At 41.4% G+C, this 24,240-nt stretch overlaps 1 protein-coding gene across 1 annotated transcript in view; it reads left to right on the forward strand.

Annotated features, from left to right (window-relative positions):
- The window catches only part of WDR72 (WD repeat domain 72), a 186,610-nt gene that overhangs the window by 64,396 nt on the left and 97,974 nt on the right, over positions 1 to 24,240 (forward strand). The window contains exon 14 of the mRNA XM_075007021.1: positions 19,029 to 19,849. Coding sequence (XP_074863122.1) covers positions 19,029 to 19,849 — 821 coding nt within the window. The remainder of the gene's footprint in view (positions 1 to 19,028; positions 19,850 to 24,240) is intronic.

Genomic DNA, 24,240 nt, shown 5'->3' on the forward strand with positions numbered 1-24,240 from the left:
CAGGTTATCCCACTGGAGTGCAGGAATCACCATATTGAGTTGACTCTGACGATTTCAATTCCTGTGACTCCTTTTCTAAGCACTGTGTGCACTATTCTAGCACTGTCAGCCTCCACCTGTTCAACATTATGCCCCTAAATATCTGGTCTCATATTACACACATTTCAAACTAACGATGTTGTGGTCCATCAGATTTTTCCCTCTGTTAGATCACTGTTGGAAGTAGGTTAATCTAATTTGTATGTCAAGGCACACACGAGATATTCCATCTCATTCCAGCCATACCTACCCAGGTGGGTTGTATCTACATAGAGAGTTTTGTCGACAGAAGGAGCCTTCCGTTGACATAACTCAAGGAGCGTCTATGCACACAAAATGTTCTGTCGACAGAGTCTTCACAGAACTTTGCATTTGTCTCAACAGTGTGATCCCTTGAAAATCTGAGGAATAAAGCTTCTGTTGACAGAGTTCTGTCAACAGAAGTGCAGTGTACACACCTCTGTTGACAGAGACGGCTTCTGGTTCCCTGGGCAGCCCTGTTTGCAGAGCTTCTGGTCAGCTGTTTGTCAACAGAAGGCAGAGCAGTCTGGCTGCTCTCTGTCAACAGAGCAGAGTGCTCTGTCAATCTGCTTTTGTGTGTAGATGCACTCTGTCGACCCAATTCTGTTGACAGATGTTATTGTCGACAGATGCTTCTAGTGTAGACGTAGCTGTGATGTTTAATAGCTTTGTTTGAAAATCCAGCTAGCAGTTGATTTTACTCTATGTTCCACCTCTGGGCACTGTACATGATCTGTAGAAACATATTCTAATTGGAGCATTGACCTCAGTAATGACATACTGATATAAGTTGCCATACTGAGAGAAACAGTACATCCCAAACGCTTTCATACTTTCTAGTTCTGTGAGGCTTTGCAGTGATATGGAAGACAATTCCCTAATCCCAAATATGTAGATCCTCCGCCTATATGGGTATAACTCTAAACTCTGACGCAGTCTTCTACAAGTATAGGTTACCTTGTTTTCTAGGACAAGGGGACTCTGTCCGTAATTATGAGGAGATCATATTGATCAGTTTGTACAGATAGTATATGAATAAGACAGAAGTTATTTGTCTGTTTTCATGTGTACGTACATTTCTTCTTTATAGACCGTGGGGAAAGGATAATACAATTCTCTTCAATGCTGATGGAACACTAGAACATTTGTGTTTAAAACTCTGAAGAGTGATCTATACACTACTTTGTTGTTAATTCTCCATTTGGAAGAGATCAAAAATTATGAACATGAAAGCTGTTGAGAATAATAATGTACCTGAGCAATATTTTAATTACTGGAAATTTGCTTTCCCTGAACTATGAGCATCTTTTTATTATTAACTGTGGCTTAGTACTCTAGCAAAACTTCTCCTCCTTTTCCTCGATATGATATTCAGGGTTTTACATATTAGTTTAAAACCATGTGGATAAATGTCAATGTGCATTTTGTGGGTCTGATAAAGGAAACTCCTTAAGTGTGTCATGGGTTTATTTCTCTCTGTGTATAGAACTTTTTCGGAGCGGAAGGGTGTTTAGACCTGTTGAGTATCTTGTCCCTTCTCTCTCCACCCCAACTTCTGTGAGCAAAGTAAGGCTCTTACTTGTTTGTATAGAAATCCTGTCCTTTGAGGGAAAATGTTTTTATAAAATAAGCTTGTCAGATTAGACAGTTTTTAAAGATGAGTTGACATTAAAGAACTAGACTAGAGCACTAGATTGTGTCCAACAGAAACCAGCGACAGCCTTCTGAACTCCACAAGCCATAAAGGGCTGCGGGACTCACTCGAGCTGACCTGTCCATGGAAGGGATCAAACCTGCTGTATGAGCAAACTTAAAAATTACAACCATACCCAAATCCTATGACTCCAGAGTAGGCAGTTGTGAAGGTACTTATGGAGATGAGAGACCATGTACATTAAATAAAATGTGTTAATTTAAGTTCAGGGTTTTTTTTTAAATATAACCAATGCTCTAGGTGCTTGCATACTTCTACAAGCACAGCAACAAAGGAGTAATGCCCAACACATTCAGCTGTTTAAATCTGTTCCATTGACCTTAGCCTTACCAGTCATTCCTCTTTCTACGACCAAGAACCCAAATGAAACATAAAACTCCCTCAAGCTCAAGCAGTATATTCCACACCTGAGGAGCCCTCCGCAGAAATGACATCCCACACTTCCTTGCAGTGAGTGTGATGCTAGATTAGTAATAGTGTTTCATATAATCTCAGTGGCCATATTTTCACATGGGGAGACCAGGATGCAACCCATTTAATGGTATGGTTTAGGTTAAAACCAACACCATGCACTGCACCTTCAGAATGAAGAGGAAGTTGGTTTGAATTATAGAGTACAAGCGTGAGAAATAACCTGCCCCTCAGGCGCATACACATCAAGAAACAGGCATCAGCATTTTGTACTGGAAGTTTAAGTGTCAACCCCATACAGAAATCCCACGTTGGCCATTCTTCAGCCTTTCTCATGCTTGAGGAAAAAAAGATCCAGCAGGCATATCCAGAAAGTTAATAGATTGTACATAAACGTGCTACCCCACACACTGTTTTCCAATTTCCCTTCACTCCAGTTCTTCGTTCATCCATCCATATTCTGTCAGGGTCTTGTCAAAGTTACTGGTTAGGGTAGCTGGAAGGATGTTAGCATTAGACAGAGTGATGGAGAAAAGTATAAATGTGACTAGCTTTGAGAGTGGGATGGAATGACTCAAAAGCTCAGTTTTTGCAGTTTTGCATGTTTAAACTGATGGCAGGACACCCATGAGCACAGATCAGAAAAGCATGTGGGTTTGTGTAAGGAGACAACTGCAGGGTAAAGAGGTAGATTTGTGAGTTATCAGCAACATGATAGTCCAAGATTATGAATGAAAAAATCCCTCTATGTAGAGAGCATAACCAAGGTGGGAAAGGGATAAAAGATCTGACTTCAAATCTAATGTTTTGTAAATTATGAATCTGAGTAATCAAAATCTAATGTTTTTCTCTAAATCACCATGTTGTTTAGAAAAATTCTTCCTTAATTCAAATCTCTCTCTTCAGAATGGTATTAGCAAAAATGTGAGGGTTCACAAGGAACATTGCTAGATCAGTGAAGAAAAGCTTGAGCATGTGTGTGAGTCAAACATTTTTACATGTGCATCCTCAATGTAACTCCTCCGCACCCTGACCCCAGCCCAAGTCCTCCCTGCTCCTCCTGTCCCTTCCCCATCTCACATTAAACAAGGGAGGGATTCTGTCCTCCTCCTGTGCTGCAGATTTCTGTACCACAGGGTTTTCTGGAACCATGGCAGTGAAGGGAACAGAACATGGGGCTGCTGGACAGCCCTGAGCTGGCAGCTGCTAGGGCATGGCTGTATATTTATGCTGTCCCCAACCCTGCCTTCAGCCCTTTCTTACAGAACACAGCTGCTCCAAAGGCCTGGAGGCAGCACAGCCATACATGTTCTGCTCCTTTTGCCACTGTGGTTCCCTGCAGAATGTGCTGTCCCCCCACAGATATTTGAGGAGGGGCATATGGCCCTTCTTGCCCCTCTCTCTCATTCCATATGTGGCCTTTGTAGCAGCTAGCTGGGCTTTGGAGGGGAACAACCCATGGCCTGTTCCTTTTGGAAGATTCCTGCCATACAAGGACTACGTAGAAATACTGCTGATATTCGCTATGTTCAAGGACTGAAATTGTACCTGTCCTATGTGGGAGACTGCCTGCCCCCTTTTGAACGCATGATTGTGGCAAAAAGTGGTAAAGTATACTTGAAAAAGGTGCTTCAGTGGCACTGTTAACACTCTAGCTATTGTCCTTTCTATTGCTCACATTCCATACTATGTGTCTTCTCAACAGGGCATGAAAATTAGACAGTAATGCAATTGCAAGTGACTCTGAGCATTTTTGGCAAGGTTATTGCAAATTGTTGATTGAATGATACACTGCTAGGGTGAAAGACTGGAAAAAGTCTTGGAACAATATTGTCTGTAAAAGATCTGTGACTTCCTGTAGGAGGATGGAAATCTTAGCTTTGTATTTAACTGTTTTAGTCAAACTAAAAACTCAGTGAAGCTTTTAAAAAAAAAAAAAGTGTTTAGCCAGTTACGTGAGTGACACCCACAGAAAACTGTTTTGGCAGTGGAATTCTTATGGTAATGCACATTCCCACCCTCACTCCTCTTATCCACAGTTTCTGATTCAGCAGGGCCACTCAGATATATTTCCTAATTGATAGTATGAACCAAGGCGTGAACTGCTCTGGGTCTACTTACCTTTCTCTATAGCCTGACCCATTGATGTTTTGATCTCAGCTACTACATTTAAAATAATTTATTCATGTAGTCATTTCAGTTGATCTACATTATGACTTATTACTATTTATATCTAGTTATTAATGTATACTCAGTATGTATATTATAAAATAGTAGTATGCTAGAGTATTAGAACATTTGTCAGTATTATTATTGCTCATCCATATTGTTTGGTATATCACTTTTAATACTTCATTACAATAGAGCCATAATGTGCAAGCATTTTGAGATTATGATATTCCATGATGCTAAACCTGATCATATTCTTAGCTCTGTTTGCCACTTTTTAATTAAAAATAGTACATAAAATAATATGCAAAATTTAGGCATTTAGTATGTCCATTGATGTGATTTAGCTCAAGTCATGAAGTTCATTAATCCACATTAATATATTTAGATGATGAGAAATTATTATACTCTTTGTAATTCTTATCTATGGTTTAAAATAAAAAAATAAATAAATCCAGTGGGATAGCTGAAGTTCAAATGACACTTTTTTTTCCAATCTCTGAAGCATTTCCCAGGGGATTTGACATTTGATAGTCATTGAAGTCAGTATGGCTAAAACTGGTGCAGTGCTTGCAGGTTTTACTGCCTTTCATGAAATTATAAAATCACGGAAACCTGAAATGAAGATTGAAGTTATCCCAATCACTTTTGTTGGGCCTGACTGTAGCAAAATGTTCCAACATTGAATGGCCTGTTGGAACACACATTATGAGCTCTAGTCCCTACTCTGAGTGGTGAGGTGTAAGCCTGGAGTTGCATCCTATCATTGTTTTATTTTGAACATAATTAAATTGTACCTCATGAAATTTTGAAGTCACTTTGCAATAAGTAGCTGTGTAAATTATATAAAGCTTTGTGTTACATGAGTAAAATTGCATCAAAATAATACAATTTACCTGCAGACAAAAGAGAAACTTTATGTTTATTGGATAGGTATGGGGGAGTGCACTTTGAAATAAGAGGCTTTTGTGGCACTTGCTGACAATATTTTATGCTCATAAACCAGTTTGAAGCCTGAAACACAATTTCATTTATCTTTATATTCTAAGCTTTATAGGGTCTGGGAAAGTATCCATCTGTTCAGCTGAGATTGCCACAAATAGTGAGTGGTCAGAGAGACTTAGCTGAGAAAGGTCAAAGGAGCCTCTTGACCTTGTGATACTTGCCAAAGCAATTGGAGCATAGGGACTGATGTACAGTTAGATACAGCTTGCTAAAATGGTCTCCGCTTTAATTGGTAATGATAGCAGGAACACACAGTAAAGTCATTGCTAAAAGAAAACAAAAAGTATCCAATATAGTAATTTATTACCAGTCACTGGGTTTCACGCACTAGGTTGTTTTACCCCTGCAATGGTCAGAGAAAGCAAAAAGGTACTCTAACACTTAACTGCAAATGGATGCCCTGCTGCTACCAGAGATGCATGGTGGTCAAATGATTGCCAGTGCCATTAGCTTGGTAATGTTTTCTCTATTGTAAACTCAGCTCCCCATGTTCTTCTTGTGCATCAGCTGCAGATTGAAGGCTTTCTCGTTTGTCTTCTATTTGCGCTGCCAATCATCAAGCTGCTGTCCACCAGGCGCATTTGAAGGAGGCAATTTTTTTCACTATCGACAACCATCTACAGCAACCCAGGGCTCAGAGGATTTAGTAATGAATGGCCAGTGCTTTAATTTAAACTATGCCAGCCATTTCATGCATTGTTTGTATGGTTCTTGGGTCAGAAGCACACACTTCATATTTCGCAAAATTATTGGTATAAGAGGTAATGTCGCTAAACACAACACAAAATACAATATTGCACACGTTCTCCTTCTGTATTACCCATTTTTGTTATAAATGCTGAAACTGCAAGTGCTAAATAAGCAAAGCCCTTTGTGTAGCTTTGCCATATATTCAATCAGTATAAAATTTGTTTTCAAAATAGTTATTACTTCCTGCCAGAGCGGACAAAGCATCATGAAGAAATAGAAAAGATCTCTGTTTGGAGCTATAATGTCATACTGTTGCAGTTGGACACTGTAGCATTTGGCAGGTTGGCTTCAATTGCTGGCATCACACCAGTCCCAGCTATGGGGGAAAGTAAAGAAAGGCTAGAGATAACTGGCTCTTTCTTTGTGCTGTCACGTCTGATATTGTGTTGTGCTTTATTTTTATAAGCTCACAGTTGGCCAGGGTTTGAGTTTTGAGAGGTGATGAATGTTGTGAATTCCCACTGACTGCAATGAAAGGCAGAATTTGGCCCTACGTAGGACCTCTGTAACTGTTGGCTTGCGGATTTCTCCCAGACCCTATGATAACTGAGGTTCTTCAGTTTTTAGCTAAAAAAATGAAATCTTGTCTCTCTCCTAAATTGTATTGATTACCACCGAAACACTGATTCAGGTGTAAATGCTTTTTTAAAATTTCTATCATCTTTGCGATACAATTACAAGTCAGATTACAGAACTGACACGCCAGATGGAAAAAGCAAATGTTTCTTAAACTGAAATATGCATAATGGTTTTGTACTTTAAAAAGACTATGCAAGAAACTATGGAGGTATTTCAGAAATTATCACTTAGAGAAGGTATGGTTGAAAATACCCTACAAAAAAGAGATTGAAATATTCATTAACTAGACATATTGTTTAATGTTACTTGTACAAGATGAAGCATTGCAGCATAACTAAAATATACATAATCTGCTTTAGTCAACATGGGTTTTTCTATACTATAGCAGTCTGTTGATAGAAGTTACTGTTGAAAGAGATCTTCTGACAAAACTTCTGTTGACAGATAGCGGCAAGAAAGCAAAGTGGATCAAAACAGCAATCTGCTGTGTCGACAGAGGGCAGCCGGACTGCCCAGTTGCGATTTCAACAAAACCACCAACCAGAAGTACAGCAGAGAGGGCTGCCCAGTGACCTGGAAACCCTATCAGTCAACAGCCCCCCCCACCCCAGCATCCACACAGCTTTTTTCTTGAGAGATTCTGTCAATAAGGGTGTTCTGTTTCATTGGAGAGAGGCAGAAGGCTGTCTATAAAAGTGCTGAGTTCTCTCAACAGTGTGTTGACAGAATACATTTTTAGCATGGGTGCTCCACGAGTTTTGTCGACAAAACTCCCTAGTGTAGACATAGCTCATATGTATAAAAACACATGGTAAGTTCAGGATGTTTCGTTCATAGCTGATAAATTTAATTGATCTTCCTATTCAGCATGTCAGTTGAATAATGCACTAGTACCATTGAGTCATAAACAAAAAAGTCTTTCCCTATTGAGTAGCATACTTGAGCCACAGGGCTTTTTTTTCTGATGTAACATATCGGAACTCGGTTCCAGCAGTTTTTTTTTTTCCCCTGGTGCCACCATTTTGGAAGCCAGATGGGCAGCTCTGAGCTGCATGTGATTCTTTAAGGAGCTATTTGTTGTGCCTGCTGCTGCGGCTCACTCCTCCGGCCTCCTGCCTGCCACACTGAAAGAGTGGGACTCAATTTAATTGGTTTAATGGCCAGGGGGTGGGATCCGGCCATTAAACTAATTAAATCGAGTACTACTCTTTCAACACGGCAGGGTGCTGGGAGTTGCCCTTGCCACACTGTACGTGGGGGGAGTTAGGGGGCTGGGGGGTTCTGCAGTGAAGAGGAGATGGCGGCTTGGAGCACGCAGTAGTCCTGGGTGAGTGAATCCTGGGTTGCGGGGGGGCAGTTTGGGGAAGTGAGGGGTTAAGCCTGGGGATGGTTTGGGGCTGTGGAGTGCGGGTTAAGCATGGGGTCCTTTTATGAGTTGTGAGGTGGTTAAGCCTGGGAACAGGGGGATGGTTTGGGGCTGTAAGAGAGTTAACCCGGGGGCAGTTTGTGGGTGCAAGGCGGGGGTCAAGCCTTGGGAGTGGCGGTTTGGCACTCTGAGGGGGTTAAGCCTGGGGGGAGTGGAGGGACAGTTTGGGACTGCAGGCGGTTACACCTGGGGGCAGTTTGGGGCTCGAGAGAATTCTGGCACTTCTATTTCTAGAAAAATAGCACTGTTCAGCACACCCTTAACTCTAAGCCCATGCTATAAGGTTTTGCATGAATGGGGCCTGCATTTGTTAGGATTATATCTAAATAGTGTCTTAATGGTACTAAAATTACAAATTGGAAAAATTATGAAGATGTAAGAAACAAAAGACAGTAGGCTTTATAAAAACCACTGTGAAAGAACACAGTCTGGGTCATCACTGAAAAGGCTACCCGAGGCTTTGCAGAACCTGATCCCTCAAGGTGCAAATCTTCCTCAATCTAACTGATTTAACTTAAGTCATCACAGGATCAGGCCATACCTCTGTTTTGTAATAGAAATGTAATAAAGTTTTGTAGTTGACCAAATTACTGAAATTGTATCTCACATATTTCCTCCATATTTCTGGATAATTTAGGGGCTTTGATTCTTCTCTCACTTATGCTAGTTCTACACCAATGACCAAATTTTGCTCTTTCATCAGAGCACATTCAGAAGAACTCAACTCTCATGAATAGACTGTAGCCTTACACTTGTATAACTTATGCAGAAATTTGGTTCATTGTTTTCAATTGGGTTATTCAGGATTTACACTGGGTGACAGGAAAACCAGGCCCAAGCTGGCAATAACTTTGATGCCACCTTCTTCGGTGGCTTGTACTTTGTGTCATTCAAACATCTGCAAAATAAATGCATAACAGGAAAAAAAAGGCTGAAAGCCTTTGAGTAGAGTGTTCACATTTGTCACGTTTGCACTCACTTTGCACAGGTATAAATAACTACACAAGTTGCCAGGGAGTGAAGAATTAAGCTCTTTATTTACAGATTTATAGGGGTGATGACCCATTGGTATATTTTAGATAAGACTTCCTTTGCAAATCCAGCACATGATTCTACCATTTTACTTCTCTTTTGTAAAGTGAATGTCAAGGCAGCTCTTGTCAATTCCCCTTCGCAGCACTAAACCTACAACAGAATGCATCTGAGAAAGAAGGCCAGTGCAAGGAGCAAATGAGTGTGTGAGGAGTTGAAATAATACGGGAATCCCTACAAGCTAATGGAAGTGTATTTTAAGTGACCACAGCTCCTAGAAAAAGTATACGCCCAATGGAAAAGATTTGATGAGAAGGGAGATGGGTAAAATAGCATTTGAATTGTTCTTTCCATGAAATTTTTATGTGCTATGTCTGTCTTAAACCAGTTCTAGTTAATACCATCTATGGCTGTAGTTGGGGCCAGGAGGAAGGCAGAATGCAGTTATGCCCACAGATGGGATTATTTGTCCCCCTTGTGCCATGGCTGTGAATTCAGAATTTGTGAAGAGAAGAGGGAAGGAGTCAGAAAGTACCTCAGCCTCGAGAGCAACAATGGACTATGTCTAGATCTCTTATATCCCACCTCCATGACCAGAAACCTCTGCAAAGACTGAACACATTGGCCCATATTTTGTCCTGATACAAGCATCCTGTTTGTTTGCAAACAGCGAGCTTTGTCACAGAATGACCTGTATCAGTCATGGACATTAGCTCCTCATTTCATAGGCTTCCTGAGCTCTGTTGTTCTTGTATTCAGTGTAACTCAGCCAGGTTTGTTGTGTGTGATCGCACACACCCACAGAATAAAGTCAGGACTTTCCCATAATGCTGCTAATATGAATACAGCTACATGGATTCTGAGCTATGTTTTCATTTTGAATTAAGTCTATCACAAATGCCCAGGCCAGGATTGACTTCAGATACAGAACACATGGCTGTGGAAAACTTACTGGAAGAAGGTAGCTCTACAAAGTGTCTGTAATCTCACCATGACATTGTGACTGCTTCAATCTGTGCAAAGGATTATGGTAGTTAGTAGGGGGAGCAGGGGTAATTACCAGTCATTGTGAATCTAGACCCTCCTAGTTTATTAGGTTTTACATATCACCAGCGGGATCGATAACCACCATGCTCCTGGAAGCAAGGTGAGGGGCAGCTCCCCTCCCCCTGAAGGGGCAGGGCCAAGGGCAGAAGGGTGGTGCTTAGGGCAGTAAATCCTGCCTCCACCCCCCATTCTGCCTCAAAGCTATGTGTATACTGGCAGCACAGTTCTCCTTGGCATTTCAAAGGGTCCTGGAGCTCCATCTGCTATCACTGGTACTCCATCTGCTGCTGCCAGAGCTCTGAGTCCCTTTGAAATGCTAGGACCCAGAGCAATAGTCCCCCCACTCCAGCCCCATCAGCAGGCCTATGTATCACTTTTGCTTATTTTTTTAGGAAGGATTAGACAAATGGGCATTGGTGGACAACCCAAAAACTTAAAGGCTGAGATCATGCTGTAGATATTTACTAGTTATTTTGAAAAAGAAGGAAACAAACTCTGAGGCTATGTCTAGATAGCAGGCATAGCTTGTCTAGATTGCCAAGAACTGTCAGTGAAATATATGCAGATTGTGCAATGCATTTGCATATATTTTGCCGACAGTTCTGTTAGGAGAGGCTTTTCCAACATCTGGCCTGTCCACACAGGCCAGATCTTCTGAGAGATCTGCAGTCTGGATGTGAGCTCAGTCAACAAAACTTCTGTTGACAAACTTTTGTCAACAGATGCCTGCAGTCTACGCATAGCCAGAGTGCACCTCCCGGACTGCAGGTCTTTTGGAAGAGATCTGCTTGTCGGGAAAATTCTGTCAACGTCCCTGTACACCTGGTTCCAGGAGGAAGAAGGGATGTCTCAACGGAAGGGTTTTTTTCAGAACATTTGGCCCCATGTAGATGGGCCAAATGTTGGAAAAGCCTCTCCTGGGAAAACTGTCAGCAAAAATTACGCCAATGCATTGTGCAGTTTGCATCTTTTGCTGACAGGTCTCGGCAATCTAGACACAGACTGAGAGAATATTGCTGCCTTTTAAAATCCAACAAATGATATCCTGAAAATTCAGTTATTATACTGATTTTTCAAGTTCCACATCAGGACTGTGTGGTGTTAGATCCCTCGTGTATTTATTAACTTCCTCTAATCCTGACTATTTAGTTATTTAAAGGGACCCTTAGCTCTTTAAGGATGACCACTGTTCAGTCACAAGAGAAATGCTAATGATTTTTTCCTGAGAAAATATTATAATCTTATCTCAATTTATGCCTTCAAAGAAAGTTATCTCCCTTCTCTGCTGGAGACTGGTGATAAATGTTAATAATTTTAAAGCTTTAAGTTTCACACATAATGTAGGATTTGTGCATACATAATCATAGAAAAATATGCTCCTTTTCTGTAAAACATAAGTTAAGAGACAAGCCTAAATATACAGACCTCCTGAAAAGAGAGATCCTGTTACTGCTACATTTGGGAGAGTATTCATTTTTAATTCTTAAAATAATTATTTTAGTTGTAAATTCTCAGAAAAGTCATTCCATACTCAAGAGTGTGCACGTTAATTTTGGGGAGGATATCCTGCATTTCTCATACATAGACAAGACATTGAATTTTAAGTGAAAAATTCAGTTCAGCCATAACTATGGACTGCAGTTGGGGCCTCTGTGACTGTTACATATTTATGGTGACATTAATCTAAAAGAGTGGTTGTAAGAGGAATATATAATTTTGTTAAAGACTTTTATTTATTTTAAAGGTGAAATGTGTCCTTATAAGGACACGTATAAACACTTATTTGGTGTTTTTGTTTGTTTTGGTTTATCCACTATGTTAATTGTAGTGCAGGTTGGACCTTCCTCATCCTGACCAGTCCCAAAAGAGAAAATTTACCCGACTGGGGCAGTCCCCTGCCTCCGTCCACAAGCGCCTGCTGCAGACACTTTGCTTCAGCTCTCTCCCCGCAATTTCTGCATGTCTGGGCTCCCTGCTCAGCTGCAGCTGGTGTTCTCTGGAGCCCAGGCTCTGGTTCCTGGTGCAGGGTTCTGGCCCCATTCTGCTGTGGGGCTTCAGTCCCTGTCCCATGCTATGGCCATGGGACTCCAGCCCCATGTTCTCAGGGGCTGCCATGGGGCTCTGGCCCAGCAATGTGCTCTGCTCCCTGGGGCTGTCCCAGCTCTGGCCCTGGTCTGCTGCCAGGGGATTCTGGCCCCAGCCCCATGCTGTCACAGGATCCCACAGGGCTCCAGCCCCAGTCCCATGTTCCTCCCAGCCAGGCTGCCTACCTTGTGATGACAGGCCTCCTGCCCTGAGGCACCTAGGCTCTCCAGTTCAGGCACATCCATGGTCCTGCCAGACCACGGATGCTGCCAGAATAGAGAGTGCTGGTTTTTGCAGGTACAACCTATAATGCTTTAATGTGATGCTGGCTTCTTTTTGATATAGCACATCAATACTCCAAAAAAAAAAATAAAAACGGTACCGTGCTGCTTTTTAGTTTTTAATAAAAGCAAGTGGTATTCAGAATGTTGGTAATAAAATGCAAAGACTGGAATTCAAAAAAAATTTAGTAGTTTTGTTTGTCAGTTTCAATTTCTAGTCTGTAAGGGATGAATGTCCATGTTAAAAACAGGGTGAGTGGATTTCAGGGACAGCTGCACCCCTAGGGGTATGCAGAGGTTTTCTCGGAGATAGGTCAACTCCTCTAGCTATTTGCTTAGTTTCACAGCCGGTATATAAAAAGGTCTAGTGACATAAGTATAAATTAAAATTTCTAATACTGTTTTCAGTCATCATCAGAAATGACTGCCTATCATGTTCGGTGACATCTTTGTATATTTATGTCTCATTATGTTTTGTTTGTTTTTTAAAAGGAGTTTTTAACTGAGGTGGCATTCAAGACCAATCATGCTCTTGCAAAAGGTCCAGTAATGTGGAAAGACTGAAAGCTGCTGTCCAAGGGAAATTTGATCAATATTAATGTGAAAATTATTGAAAAGGAATCTGGTGTTTGTGTACCTCTGATATTAGTGAGTTACATAATTCTGGCCATGAGTAAAATTTCATTTCTTGTTATAAGTGTGTATTGTTCTTCCAGTATGGTAATATTCTCATTGTGTAGCTTATGGGCTTGCTCCATCTTCCATTAACTTTAATGGGCAAAGCATCAGATCCACTAAATAGTATTCCATGGATAGATACGGTTTTTGCTCAGCTTCAGAAATTACTGTCAATCATGCCATTATGGATGAAGAAACATATATATGTGTAAGATATACATATATCTGAATTAATATACTATATAAACTATTAAAACTTCTTCTAAATTATTTTAAAGGAATCTATTTTAAAATGTCAAGGAATATGTATGTATGTATATTTTGCTCTACTAAAGACTATTGAGAATTACAGGTAAACCATCCATCTCTGGATCAGCCATCAAACAGCTACTGCAGAGCAAATACCTTCTCAACACTTCTCCATTCTGCCCAAGACTATAACCATAACCTGACTTGAATGGGGTGCTAGGGACATGACATTAAATCTGACCTTTTATTTTCTTATTGCAAACATTTCTGCGACTATCAACCTTATAACATCGTTCAATGCCTTTGTGTCAAACTTGTTGTTGCTTTCAATCCACAGAGTGAAGTAGTATCTAAATCTTGTGTTTACAACTCAAGTGCATCTGTAGCTTTGACCTGTCATGGTCGGTTCAGACTCATAGACCTGGACAACCATAAAATGGCCAGTGATCAGCTTTCCAAAATATGGGTAGAGCTCCTGGAAAAACAAAAAAGAGAGTGAACCTATGAAGAGGAATTTAGAAAGGAGTTTGATTGGCTTTGAATAGCCATATATTGTGGGTAGATAAAGTAGAATTGTTCTTATTTTAAATTTTCTCTCTCTAGAAGCATAAAAATGGTCCTTGTTTGCTTAGCTAGATAGTAAAAGTCGATAGGCTGTTGGTTGTGGGAAAAATGTATCCCAAAGAGCTTAGCCAGTGCATCACATATGTTACACAGTCTGAGAGTATGAAAAAAACAGAGTTTAACTGTACTTTGTAGTGCTGAATACCAAATATGTGCATGATACTGAGTAAACCTTAATTATAGTCATTTAATTTTCAATTCCACAGTGAAGTAAGCCTTCATGTTATGTCATAAATTAGCTCATTGTGATGTATTTATACATCACAATTTGCAAGTGGTTGAGAGAGTGAGAAGGAATGAATGACTGTATTTGAATAGGCTCAATACTATGCAACTAAACAGTTTGGACTGAAAAACTGAATTGACAATAACTGAGGTTGATTTACAGCGAGCAGAGCAAAAATGAGAGAAAATGGAGTGTTATTGTTAATGACTCCTATTCAATGTAAGAAAGCATAGAAAGTTTTGACTGGGAGAATGAGTCCTGCCAGGTTCTCTCCTTGGTTCTGCCATCTGTTCAATTTGTGATCTTAAGTGAGTGAATAAATGCATGGTGCCTTACTTTCCTAATCTGTACTATTTACCTCCATCATGTGATGTTGTAGGACATTTTATGCAAAGTTTGTAAAGTGCTTTCAGGACTTTAGAAAGAAGGGTTTTTATATAATGGAAGTAGTCAACCTCTATTTCAATATCCTTTGCTTTTCACACTTCTTGAGTGTAGGTTGTTTTATGCCCTGCCTTCCTTTCTTCTGTTATCTGAATTTGTTGGTCCATATTTTCTAAATGTGGAGACTTAGATGTCTACCTTCTTTCAGTGGAATGAAATGCCTGTTGCAAACAGCTAAGATAACTTGATAGACATCATTCAGCTCAGTTTCAATAAACTTTCATATTACCGGTAAGCATTTCTCTGACTTTATACGTGGTGACATCACTGGCAGAGTGACATTGTCAGAATATTTTCTTTGAGTTGATTGGTTGCTGAGCAGTAAGAAAAGGGGTAGTAAGCACCAAGTACTGTAACTATCCGAAAATTACTGTACATCCGTAGTCTAAAAGAACAAGAACTCATGTCTTCGGGCATGTCTTACAATGAGGTCTTACACTGATGCTTATGTCCATATAACTTATGTCATTCAAGGATGTGAAAAAGCTACAGGCATAACCGAGCAATGCAAAAGTTGCAACAATCGAAGTGCTGAGCACCCTAGTACTATATTGGTGGGGATGCTCTCCTGCCAAGATAACTTGGACCTTTTGTGGAAGTGGAACCATCTTGCCTACTGGAGAACTTACCAGATGCGCTGCAGTACTACAGCTGCATAAGTGCAGCTGTGCTGGTGTAGTGCTTCTGATATAGACTAGTCCCTAAGAGTGCTCTCTCGGGGCCAATATGGGACGTGACTCCCACTGTTTTGGTTATATGGGTTCTCGCCATAACTTAGGAGATATCACATATTGAAAAAAGGTAACAAGTTGTGCTCCTTAGGCCTATTTTATTATTAAAGAAGAAAGAGAGAAAAATGAAAAAAAAAATCAGTGAGCCTGGTTTACTGCAGTTACAACCTCTTCTGTTTTTCTGTCTGTGGAGAGATTTTAACAGAGACTACATCTTAATAAGTGCTCCTGTACTTGGTGGGTGGGATCTAACCTGGGATTGCTGGAGCTAAAGGCATGGGACTCTGCTACATGAGCCAAAAGCTCCGTGGCCTGTAGCTAAGATTGCACAGCAGATTCATTAATCTATCTGTCTAAGTGGTCTCAGTGCCAACAGATGGGATGGAGCGCCATACCCAGGAGGTGTGTGGGTTACACTTTCTCACTGGGCACATCTGTAGGTCAGTTAAGACAAAAGTATGTTGTTTAACAAATCAGTAGTGAGTCACATAATACAACACACTAGGAGTGCGGGGGGGTGGGGAGGTGTAAATTACTGAGAGCTTTAATGTATTGCATTTTAACTGCCCAGCGGAGAACCTGCTGTCAAACTCTAAAAGGTATTTAGTGTGTATTTTGTTTGAAATACGACAACACAAACACCAATATGAACTTTCAGTGTGTAGGAGCAGGCTCTACCGAGGACATTTGGGACACAAGGCCTTGGAAGGGTCTATAATTTATAGTTTACAGTTTACTCTACAGTCCTGTCTGCACCATGTATACAAGCCCCAAGTGTATCATAGATAACAGTTTATTATGGGCAAAGGACTTTTATTTATGGTTGGATGGCACCAAAAATGTCCACCAGTGCCACATAGATGCTCTGCCAGTTTTCTGACATTGGAATAAAAACACAAGCAAAAGCAGCTTGTTAAAAGGTATCTCCTCCAAGGTGCAGGCTCTGTTTGCTGGGAATGCACATGCCAAAATGACTGCTTGGCATGCTTTGTTGGCAGGCCATTCAAATGTTCTGTCACATCTAGGGGGAGCAATAAAGTTTTCCCTGGGCGACAGGGCTAGAACAAGCACATTTTGGGAGGGCTTCTGGAATATGATAGGTTTGACTCATGGTATGTGATGGCCTGCATAACAACAAAGTAGCGTCTTTTGCGGTTCATATATATGTGTGTTCCCGGAGGAAGGCAAAATATTGGCACACCTGTTCCGTCAGTGGCCCTGGAGCAATTAGTCTCTTAAAAGCCAGAAATTAGCTCTGGACTATCTTTCAACTCATTGAAATGTGAACTACTGTACCTCCGGACACACTGGAATAGTGTTTGCGTAGTAGTAGTAGTAGTAGTAGTAAGCCTCTTCCACTCCTACATCTTGGGGCATGGGCCATTGATGACCATTCGCCAGCGTCCCCTGTCTTGGACGATGTTTTCTAGTTCTGACCAGTGTATCCGATCTTTTTAGTATCTGCCTTCAGCTCTTTATGCCAGATGATTCCTGGACACCCACTTTAGGTTTGCTTACCTATGTGAAATTGCTGCTAACCATGTTTTTGTCTTTATTGTCAGAAAAGGTCATGAGACAGTCCTAGCAATGATTTTTCCTGAAGACATAAATGGTTTTATTTGTAAACTGGTACATTAACAGTACAACAGTCACACGGTGGTAGAGAGACTAGCTGCTATTGCAACACCTTTCCCTCCTCCCCTTTCCCAAAGCATTTTTTTAAAAGTGATAGAAACCGTGCAAACCTGACACTGACACTAAATGCTTCCAGGCCCTGTGTACTCTTTTTCCCTTAGTTCCCAGTTTTCTGCTCATTTAGTGCTGGGGATGGGGGTGGGGTGGGAAGATGTATCATGGGAGAGGTGTTGAAGAGGGTAGATTTCATAGCATGTAGTTGCTCTGCTCCACTGCTCAAGAGACTTGAATGCATGGGATGGCTAGACATAGAGATATCCAAGCTACTGTGTGCCTGAGGGTACTTTCAAGAGGCATGGGGTAACAGTAGGAAGAGGTGAGGAGGAGATAGTAGGAACCTGTGCTTTTGCAGCCCTGATGAACAGGGGTAAAGTCCTGATCTAAGCTTTTGCTTTATGCCTACGTAGGTGGGTTGGCTTTTGTTTAGAATAAAGTGTATTGGAGACTGTTGGAATAGTGAGGATTAAAGAAATTCTCCCAAGAAATTGGGAGACACCTCTGGCAAACTCCCAGGACATGCCTCAAATGTGGTTGCATCTACACTGCAAAGCAATAAGACTTGAACCCTGGGTCTTGGCTTGACTCATGCTCAGACCTTGCAGGATCTTGGGACCCTGTTTTCAGGCCCTGCTTTAGCGCAAATGCAGTGTAGATGGAAAGGGGGTTAGCTATGAGCCCAAGTTAAGTATGTTCTTACTGCACAATATAGACATGCCCTCACAAATAGGTTCTCAGATGTGTGTTGTCATACATTAAGAGGGTTGTACCCTGGCCAGATCGGAGTAGATTTTCATATGGATAGCAAAAGACACATCCCTGCTCCAAAGGTGAAGGGTGCTAGAGCTTCTCAGTGAAAATGATAGTAAGAATTTTTTTATCTGGGAAAAATGTACTTTGCCCTAAATGTGTTCTTGGAAACAGCTGAATTGTTTTTCTTGAAATGGTCCAAAAATGTCAACCTGAGGCAGCAGGGAACATTTCAGCCAAAATGGTAAAAGCCCGACAGAGTTTCAACCAAATGAATACAGGGTATTCCTTGCAAACAAGGCACCCTTACATAGAGGGTGTAACAGGGAAGCCAGGAGACCTTGCTAGGGTGGGGGGAAAGGCACCTCAGGCTGGGAGGCAGAGCTAGGGAAACAGCCAGTGCAGCAATGCAGGTGACAGCAATCTGCAATCAACAAACGATAGCCAGCTGATCTGATTGCTGAAGGTTTTAAAGCAGCCCAGACATGCAGGGAGTGGGGGAGAAAGTGAGAGAAGAGGTGGAAGAGTTTGGAGAGCAGTTGAAAATAAGCTAAGGAGAAGGAAAAACAGATAAGGAGTTCAGGGATGCTTGTAAAATCAGCAGGGGAGGGAAGACCACCTGGGCTCCCCTCCCCCAGCAAGGCTGACAGCCTTGGCTGTGATAAGGGGATGGAAAGAGACTGAGCAACAGAGGTGGGTGCAGTATAAATGCTCCAGCCAGGGCAGAGGTGTGGGACCCAAGCCAGACAAGGGGGCACCTTGCCACCCCAGGTCACTAACAATGTTTCCTATAATTACCTATTTTCCCATTCTTTTTTTCTTTGCTTCTCTGTGCTTATCTGGCTAGTAATTACTCAGATCAGGTATTTATTTTTGCAATTTGGAAAGTGTACAGTTCACAGTCATGCATCTGTGAATACATAATTAGTAAGTGTAATTCAGTTAAAATCAGTGGAGTCAAATGAGGAATGAATTTGACCTATTCCATATGCAACTTTGAGTTTAGATGTAGGTAGTTTTATAAAATTCTGTGGATTTGATTTTGACATTTAATATGTAACTTTTTTCATTTCAGCAAACTGGTGCCACCCCTATACAACAGCTTTTTACTATCTTGCCAGTAGAGACAAAATGGAACAACATAAGCTTTCATGTTCTCTCGTTTGATCTGGAAGGACTTACAGAACTTCTACGGTCATCTCAACTCAGTGGATTGAAATCCTCAAAATCATTCCACAGTTATGACATTTTAAAAAGAGCCAAAAGCACAACAGAGAAAAGGACACTAATGTTAAAAAGGAATAAAACTGCTGGTTCTCTCTTCCTAATGGATGGGCAAGTAAAAAATGTTTGCGAAAAAAAGGTCCATAGGGATAATGTTGCAGCGAGGTCTTTGAAAGAAATTGGTGGCATCAAAAGACAGAGGAAAATGAAGAGCTCAAAAAAAATTAGACTGCAGACACCAGGAAAAATCGATGCTAACATCACCACAGACACCGCTAAACTGCTCTTGTCGTGTCTCTTGCCATGGGGTGTGGACAAAGAATTAGACAATCACTGTGTTAGATATTTAGATATCTTCAGACTTCAGTGTCCAGTTTCCTTTGGACTAGTGTCAAATGGAAATCACATGTCACTGATGCTGCCAGGGTGCAATCATAATCAGTGTGATGTGGTGGAAGAACATATACCAATTAACTTGCTTTCAAGAAAAGTGCTAGATTTGTCAAACAAATACATCACTGCAGGCCAAGGACAAATTGGAAACAAATATGGACTAGAAAACAATGCTGATAGTGTACAAGGATCACAAATTATATTCTACTTATTGAACAGAATATCTTTAGTCAACAAGATATTTAATATGCCTTTGAAATTCAGCAACACAGTTGACAGGTGAGAACTTTTTCTTATCATTTATTTTCCTCAATAAAGGGAGAGACAGGAAAATATCCAGGGTTTTGTATTCTTAAATATGGACAGTTATATAATGGATCTCACAAAAAATCCTTTTAGAATTCAGGATTTTTTCTATGGATATTCTTTGAAGTAGGAAGAGATTTTGGAGGAACTATGTGATCTCAGAATGTGAGATGGGTGATTATTATACTCTGCAAATAACTGGTCAAAATAACTAGGCTAGCATGTACCCAATGCAACCAATATTTCTGAATTAATTTAAAATAGGACCCATCTTATTTTGAAATTGGTAGACCTCATTTCATGAGGAATAGTGCTCATTTTGAAACAGCTGTTTGAAAATAGGGAATACATCCTATTTCTAAATAAGCCATAGTGCATCCAATAGCTCTATTTTGACACAGGCTTTGTGAAAAGATAAGGTATTTTGAAATAAGCTATTTTGAATAGCTCCCCTGGAATGGCTTGTTTCGGAATAAGGCTGTTGTATAGACATATCCTTTCTGTTTAATGGGGGAACAAGGTGAGGTACTGAGATTTTGTCAGGGTCTGTGGTGGAGATGTAGAGGTGAAAATCAGTGGGTGCACCCTGGTGTGCAGCTCTGGCTGAGCTGTGACAAAAGCCAGCAGGGAGCTATTCAAAGACCCAGATTGCAATGGAATAGTACGTGTAAGACATTTTAAGTCACTTCCCCTGCAGAGTTGGGAACTCAACTAGGATCATCCACCTCCAATTCCAATACTTTTCCTTCAAGATCAAACTTTCTCCCCAGTACTGAAAGTGAAACTACAGGGTCCTTTCGAAATAAAAGCACATCCAGTTACATGTAGGGCAAATTTTTCTTTTAGGCTGTTTCTACACAAAGGAAGTGGCATGCTAATACACAGAGGGAAAGATGCTAATGAGGTGCGGATGCAAATTCTCTGCACCTCATTAACATAACGTCATGTGATTTGGAGTCTGGAAGACCATTCTTCCAGACTCCAAAAAGCCGTGTAGAAGCACGGCCCCGGGGGCGCTTCCGGAAGGAAGTCCTCTTTCCAGATGCCCCTCCTTCCCAAAAATTTGGGCAACAGATTGCACTAGTCAGGCAATAGATATTGTTCATAGACAGTTGTTATTCAGCCAACCTAGACTAGTCCCAATAGAGTATTTAAGGACAATTAACGCTAGTGCCACTGGTGCTATGTTGTTTTCCATTAATTAAAATGCAATAAAGGGATATACAGGATCAAAGGTATTAGCATGACCCAGTCACTGTCCAACAGGAGATAATGTTTTTGAGATTCAGGATTTGGGGTACATAGTCTTTGGTTTGTGTAATTCCATGGAAAACACACTAAGAAATGCTTGCAGCAAGTTGGAGTTTTGTTGGTTAAATACAGAAGAGAAAAGATGGTAAAGTAAGTTTATAAAGCTTATACTTTAAAGTTGCAATTGAGTGTTCATATTTAACTAAAATTTATCAAAGTCCCTTTTTAAAAGAGAGGAAATAAGTCTTTTTTCCTGCTTTTGGCATTGACTGATGGGGTAAGAGGAAGTCTTGCAAAGGTGGAGAATATATGACTTTTTGTTGATATTCTTAGGACAGCAGGTCAGTCACAGATGGAGGCCTTGCTCCAGAGAATTTACAAAGTAGAGGTTGAACCTCTGTAATCTGGAACTCTCTCATCTGGCAACATCCGTAATCCAGCATCATTTCAGTTATCTAGACAAGCATATATGGATGTGGCTAAGTTTCTTGTGGTCTCATCAAGTTTGTTGATAGCCAGTCCTGGCTGTCAGTGTTCTGTGCTGTCATGTAGCTCTAATTTACCCCAAATGTCTTCTATATTTCCTGGCTGCTTTGACCACTCCCTAGCCAGCCCTGCCCATTTTTTCAGGCTGCATTCCTCCTCCTAGCCTCTCATACACAGTACATTTCAGTATCAAGTTTCATAGCCTTTCTTCGGAAGGGAAATATGTTGTCTACTTTCTCAAGCTCTTCCCCACATAGCTCACCAGAAAGCCCAATCAATTCACAGGAAACATCAGTGCCTGCAAAAACTTTTGCATGTTTGTCAAAAGCTAGTTGATCCCCTAGATCAGTGGTTCCCAAACTTTTCAGCATCATACCCCCCATTTTGGTTTTTGAGAGACCTTCACACCCTCTCCCTATTCTTTACCATCATCCAACCCCCATTAACTAAAAATTCAATTCATAATTTAAAATAAACACAAAAATGTGATATAAAAATGTTATTGAAAACTAAAAATAGGCATGAATAGTTTTTCTTGGCTCAGAAATTTAATGAAAATGTAATTTAACATCAGAAACAGCACAAACAAAATGAGTTTAATGTGAAGGATGATGCAGCATTTTCTTCAAGTTGGGAAAACCTAGGTTTGAAAGATGAAAGTGCGCAACGCATATTGTTTTTGACATCCAGTCAATTCCTTTGTTTCGTTTTTAATGATAGTAAACTTGGAAAGCTTTTTTTTCCACAGGGGTGTATTTACAAAAATGGAAGAATAATACTTGGCACTTCTCCCCCAGCTTTCAATACATTGGGAAACATACTATCCAAAATTCCTCCAACCTTGAGTTTTCTAAATTATTTTGCACTTGAATCATGTTTTATTTTGAGTGCTTATTCTTGCAGTACTTCTGGCAATGTGTTGACATCAACATTGAATGGATTGTGTACTAATTTGTGAATGGGGTTGTCTGGAAAATAGTGGATAGCTAGACTCAATGGAGCTGTGCCTCCCTGCCCTGAGCTGTGCGCCAACCACTGAATTCTTAGTGTCCCCCACCAGCCCCAGGGTCTCCTTACCTCTTGCTGAACCTTGACCCCTTCTGGGCTGACACCAGCCCAGCCACAGGCTGCGATGGCTGGTTCTACCCCCATGCTAGACATGGCCTGGGCCCCATGGGCACCAGCTCCACCCTGAATGGGCTGCTAGCATGGCCCCAGAGCTGCAGGCCCGGCCCAGGCTCTGCAGAGACCTGCTGCAGCCCTGGCTGGGGTGCTGGACACTGTGCCGGCCCCAGCCCAGCCCAGAGGCTGACTATGGACTGGACAGGCTAACAGCATAGCCCCCACCTTGTGGATGCCTGGTGCAGCCCCAGCTGGCCAGCTGCCTGAGCCCTGTGCCAGCCACCAGAGCTACTCATACCAGCCACCTACCCACCTGATCCCTGCCCTGCCAGAGCTGCTCTCCCACCCACTAGCCAGTGGGGTCAGCTGCCTGCTTGCCCACCGGCCCAAGCCAGGGCCAGCCACCCGAGCCCCACAAGCTGTCCACGCAAGCCCCTCCCCTCCCCCAAAGCCAGGAACCACCAGCCCCCTACTCTTACCCCATCTCCCTCCCCTTCCCCCAGCCAGGCTCCCCCACCCCCCATCTAACTCCATCTTCCTCCCACCACCAACCCACACTTCTTTGCAGGAGGCAGCTAGCTCCTTGTGGGTCTTTGCTGGCAGCCTTTTTATAGCAGCTGTGCCAGGTCACCACATAAAATAGCCAGAGCTGAGATCTGGCAGCAAGGGCCGGCTCTTCCTTGGAGTAGGGGGAATGAAGGTGGTGGGGTGGGGGTGTCCTGGGTTGCTTCACACTCCCCCTGGAATTTCTTCATGCCCCCCAGGGAGGCACCTCCCCCAGTTTGGGAAACCATGCCCTAGATGAATTCAAGCCTTTCCCTTTTATGATGCTGATGATATCTTAATAAGACTCTCCTCATTACCACCATCTCTCTGTCCTAGTATGGTTTGAAACTGAACTTTGCCGCCTCATTGAACTTCAGGAACTGTTTTCAGGAGCTATGTGCTTCATTCACAATGTCAGCCGTACCATCAGGTTTTTTGTTTGTTTGTTTGTTTGTTTGTTTGTTTTTTCTTTTCTCCCAATGAGCAAAGATTTGAGCAGAGCGGGTTCTGCAAAGGATTTTGCATTGTTTCCCTGCATCAGCAAAACTATGAGTAACTCCCTGTCACTGTCAAAAATGATTATTTTAACACTGTATCAAAATTGTTTAGAATGCAGCTATTAGACAAAATGCTAAGACAAAGGCATTAAAGTCATTTAAACCAACAGTTATCTGTCATTGTGAGAGGAATGGAGTACCGTCTTACACATTAGCTCCAGTCTTGTTTAGATTTTTGAATTTTTTAAAGAAATGTTACCAAATGTCCAAGTCAGGCAGGAAGAGAAAAATATGGTACTCCCTCATCATGACATTTTTTTTTCCTGTGTGCATAATAATAGAGACTTTTCAATAATATTTGCAGTCTGAAATTATTTTTGGTAATTTAAGAACAGCGATTAAAAGGTCAGTCTGCCCAGGCCTTATGAAATGTGACCATTATCACAGCACTGCTAGACAGGA

This window comes from Carettochelys insculpta, chromosome 12 (genome assembly GCF_033958435.1).
Source record: "Carettochelys insculpta isolate YL-2023 chromosome 12, ASM3395843v1, whole genome shotgun sequence".
NCBI lineage: Eukaryota > Metazoa > Chordata > Testudines > Carettochelyidae > Carettochelys > Carettochelys insculpta.